Source organism: Balaenoptera borealis, assembly GCF_965194805.1.
Source record: "Balaenoptera borealis genome assembly, chromosome: 10".
Lineage (NCBI taxonomy): Eukaryota > Metazoa > Chordata > Mammalia > Artiodactyla > Balaenopteridae > Balaenoptera > Balaenoptera borealis.
Genome location: NC_138874.1, coordinates 91,840,477 through 91,844,003, shown reverse-complemented (window position 1 = coordinate 91,844,003; position 3,527 = coordinate 91,840,477). Strand labels below are relative to the sequence as shown.

Genomic DNA, 3,527 nt, shown 5'->3' with positions numbered 1-3,527 from the left:
TGTGTGTGGTCGTGTACTGTGTAAACCTCCTTCCTGTTTCTGCCTCCTACCTTTTCTCCTGCCCTTGCATTCCTGAGCAAGTGTTCCTCCTTTCCACAGCTATTCCACCTTACCTTAGGGACTGGATCTTAAAGGCAGTTCTCTCCCACTTCTATCTCCACTAAAAGATTGCCTTCCATATTTTCCCTCAAGGCAAAACAAAAGAAAAGTAGACTGGCTAAGCCACCCTCTTGCCACAATTATAACCTGGGGGTAAGTTAGGGCAGCTAGTTTGAGTTCCTGCCACCTAATAGAATAAGGAACACAGTTGCCTGATAATTTGGTCAAAAGGTGAAAGTTGGGGGCGTAGCCCAAATTATGAGGCGGGAGTCTAAGACAGAAAGGTGTTCCTGGACTAGCGAGCCTCCTCTGTCAGGAGCAGCAATTAGTCCCACGCTTGAGCTAACGTGCTATGCTAGTAAGCACCAGCATCCAGCCAGCATCTGAAGTTCAGTGAAGATACGCCACCATCTGGATAGTGAGCTGAAGGGTTGTTAGAGCAGGGAGTACATCCAGGAGAGGATCGAGTGGTTGGGATACAAAGTACCCGGAGCTGCAAGTCTTCCTTCAGACTCCTCGGTTGCCTTGAAGGGAAGGCAAATCTGAGCGTATTCGCTTTTATAGGAAAAACGCTGCACTGTATCTCGCCTTTGCTGGGGGAATTGGAAAGGTTTCCATTCTCAGATACTTCTTTAACGAAAGCTTACCCTGGATTGGGAGAGAGGGACACTAGACAGAGTGCACAACTAGAGAAAATGGAGGCAGGAACCGCCCTCAAAGTCTTGGTTGTTGAAGTGAGCAGGGACGTTAACATTAGTCCCAAGTTGATGCTTCTGTGATGTTACTTACTCTATTTGCGGTCTCACAGACGCAACAGGTCTGAGGCTCCTGAACGAGACTGGGCTGATGGAGCCCGGGACCGGGGGCGCCTCGCGAGCGTCTCCTTTAATAGGCGGGGCCGGAACCCCCGCGAGTCCCCGGCTTTGTACGTGTCGGGGGCGGAGCCGCAGACGGCCCTTGCAGCATGGCCGCCGGCGCTGCCGCCGCCTTGGCTTTTCTGAGTCAGGAGAGCCGAGCCCGGGCCGGGGGGATCGGCGGTCTGCGAGTCCCTACCCCGGTCACTATGGACAGTTTTTTCTTCGGTATTGAGGAAAGGAGGAGCTGAGGGTGGTGCGGGGGCAGAGGCAGGGCTGAGGAACAGGAAGGCAGATGGGTGCAGGACGTGGGTGGGGGCGGAGGGGGCCTCGCACGCGGCAGTTGGAGCGGAAGGGGGTAGCCAGGCTCCTACCCTAGTCGTGCTGGGCGAGGTCCGGGCCGAGCGCTCCAGGTTTTCCTGAGGAGCGGGCGTGTGAATGGCCGGTCAGTCCATGGCTGCACGTGAACGGGATTCGGAGAAACGCCCCCGCACACTCACCCTGTTCTCTCTTCCAGGCTGTGAGCTCTCAGGCCACACCCGCTCTTTCACCTTCAAGGTAGAGGAAGAGGATGATGCGGAGCACGTGCTGGCTTTGACCATGGTAAGGGGCGGATAAGGGGGGTGGCGGGGAATAGGTTGACCTGAGCGGGCCTCTACCCGCGTGTCTCTTCCCCTCCCCCGCTTTACTGGGCGTCACCTCCTCTGCTCAACCCCCACATGGGGGTCCCCTGGCCAGGTGATCCAGGGACCCCTGAGGCTGGGCAAGTCGTAGGGTAGATGCCTCCGTTTGTGGTGTCCACCCTCACTGGGGAGACTCCGAGGCCCTGTGTACCCTTCCCAGCTCTGCCTCACCGAGGGGGCCAAAGATGAGTGTAATGTGGTAGAAGTCGTGGCCCGGAATCATGACCACCAGGAGATCGCAGTCCCTGTGGCCAACCTCAAGTTGTCCTGCCAACCCATGGTGAGTTCCCTGGCCATACCTTGGGGGATTGGGAGGTAGGAATTGAGGACTTCAGGATTTCTCACAAGATGGGGTGGGCCAGGCCTTCATCCTTGTCTTCCTCCCAGCTCAGTTTGGATGACTTCCAGCTCCAACCACCTGTAACCTTCCGCCTGAAGTCAGGTTCTGGCCCTGTGCGGATCACTGGGCGGCACCAGATTGGTGAGAGTCTTCTCCTTTGCCTCCAGTAGACTCTCCATCAGGACTCCTACCCCACCCCAGCCTTATCTCCCAATGCGGTTCCCATACAGACCCTGTATGCTGTGCCCTCCACTTATTGTCCTACTCAAGCCGTTCTTCATGGAACCTGTCCCAGCTTCTCCAGCTCCAGTGATGTGGACTCCTTTGCCTCTTTGTTATCTAGTTTAGTATCTGAGGTTTTTCCCACCTAGACCATAAGTTCTGGGAGGTCAGGGTCCCTACAAGCCTAGAGCCACAGGGCATGAATAAATGACCTGTAGTATGAAGGGGGTGTGGCTTTAACTTCTCTTCCTCCCTTCACTGCTTGTGTGTCTACCAGTTACTATAAGCAATGATGTTTCTGAGGAAGAGAGCGAAGAAGAGGGCAGTGAGGAGGAGGAAGCTGAGTTGTGCCCCATCCTGCCTGCCAAGAAGCAGGGGGGCAGGTTCTAACCCTCCCTGGTGAGTTGGGTGGGACGCATGCCCAGCAGGGCCTGGGAGGGGACAGGAGGAGCAGATTTGGACCTAGATGCTGACCCCTTGTTTGCTCTCTTCAGGTCAGCTAGCTGCCTGCCACATGCACATGCACCAGGTTCCTGTACAAGTTTCAAGAATTTTGTGTCTTCTCCATTGAAGAGGATGGGTAGTGGTGGGGTGGGGTGGGTGGGGTTTGGTCTGGTGCTAGGAGAGAGGGAGTCCCAGTCTCCATAGTGCCCTGGTGTTCTAATCCTGTACCACACCCGGAGCTTCCCTTTTCTTCAGGAGTGGGAGGAACTCTGAACTTCCATCCTGACCCTCTCTCCCCACTTGCTTATGAGGTTGGAGGTCAGCATCTGATGCTCAGGACTACACATTTTTAACATTTTTTTACATTTTTGGATAAAGGTTGAAATAAAGTGGTGTGGAGTTTTTTCTGCAACTCATTTGTGTGGCTTCTTTCCCTGCTGGGGTGGCATTCCCCTAGGGACCACCAGGTGGCACTGTGGCAGCACAAAGGGTGGCCCTGGGCCTGGGGGAGGGTGAGGAAATGTGGGATCCTGCTCTTCCCAGGGCCCTGGGACTAGCCCAGGCCTGGGCCCCAAATGCCTTCCTAGAAGAGGACCTCCCAACACCAAGCCCGTTCCCAGTCCCTAAAGGTGGGGGAGGGCCATCCCAGGAGGTTATCAGCATCAAAACAAGGGGTCTGGGCCTCTGTCAGCACTCAGGCTGATGGGCAGGGGGACAGATAAGGGGGCTTAAGCAGCACGAGGAATGTGCATCCCTAGCCCCATGAGGGGGCTCAAGCCCTGAGAGGGCCTGAGAGGGGTAGGGTAGAGGCCAGTCTTTGCTCCTCCTTCCAGGCATGCAGGCCATCTCTGAGACAGCCTGGGCCCTTAGAAACCTGATTCCAGG

General features: G+C 55.8%; 1 protein-coding gene across 1 annotated transcript; it reads left to right on the top strand.

The window, feature by feature from the left end:
• The first annotated feature begins 1,024 nt into the window (after positions 1-1,024).
• On the top strand, positions 1,025-3,054 carry NPM3 (nucleophosmin/nucleoplasmin 3). Its single transcript, XM_082408525.1, has 6 exons — positions 1,025-1,181; positions 1,471-1,556; positions 1,797-1,916; positions 2,024-2,117; positions 2,476-2,597; positions 2,693-3,054. The coding sequence occupies exons 1-5, from the start codon at positions 1,064-1,066 to the stop codon at positions 2,586-2,588; spliced, it is 531 nt and encodes a 176-aa protein (XP_082264651.1). The 5' UTR covers positions 1,025-1,063; the 3' UTR covers positions 2,589-2,597; positions 2,693-3,054.
• Positions 3,055-3,527: the final 473 nt, after the last annotated feature.

Excerpts from the sequence above, each read along its gene's own strand:
- NPM3 (XM_082408525.1), top strand. The coding sequence starts at position 1,064 with ATGGCCGCCGGCGCTGCCGCCGCCTTGGCTTTTCTGAGTCAGGAGAGC. Across the intron at positions 1,917-2,023 it reads AGTTGTCCTGCCAACCCATG|CTCAGTTTGGATGACTTCCA; the intron begins GTGAGTTCCCTG and ends TCTTCCTCCCAG. Across the intron at positions 2,118-2,475 it reads CACTGGGCGGCACCAGATTG|TTACTATAAGCAATGATGTT; the intron begins GTGAGAGTCTTC and ends TGTGTCTACCAG.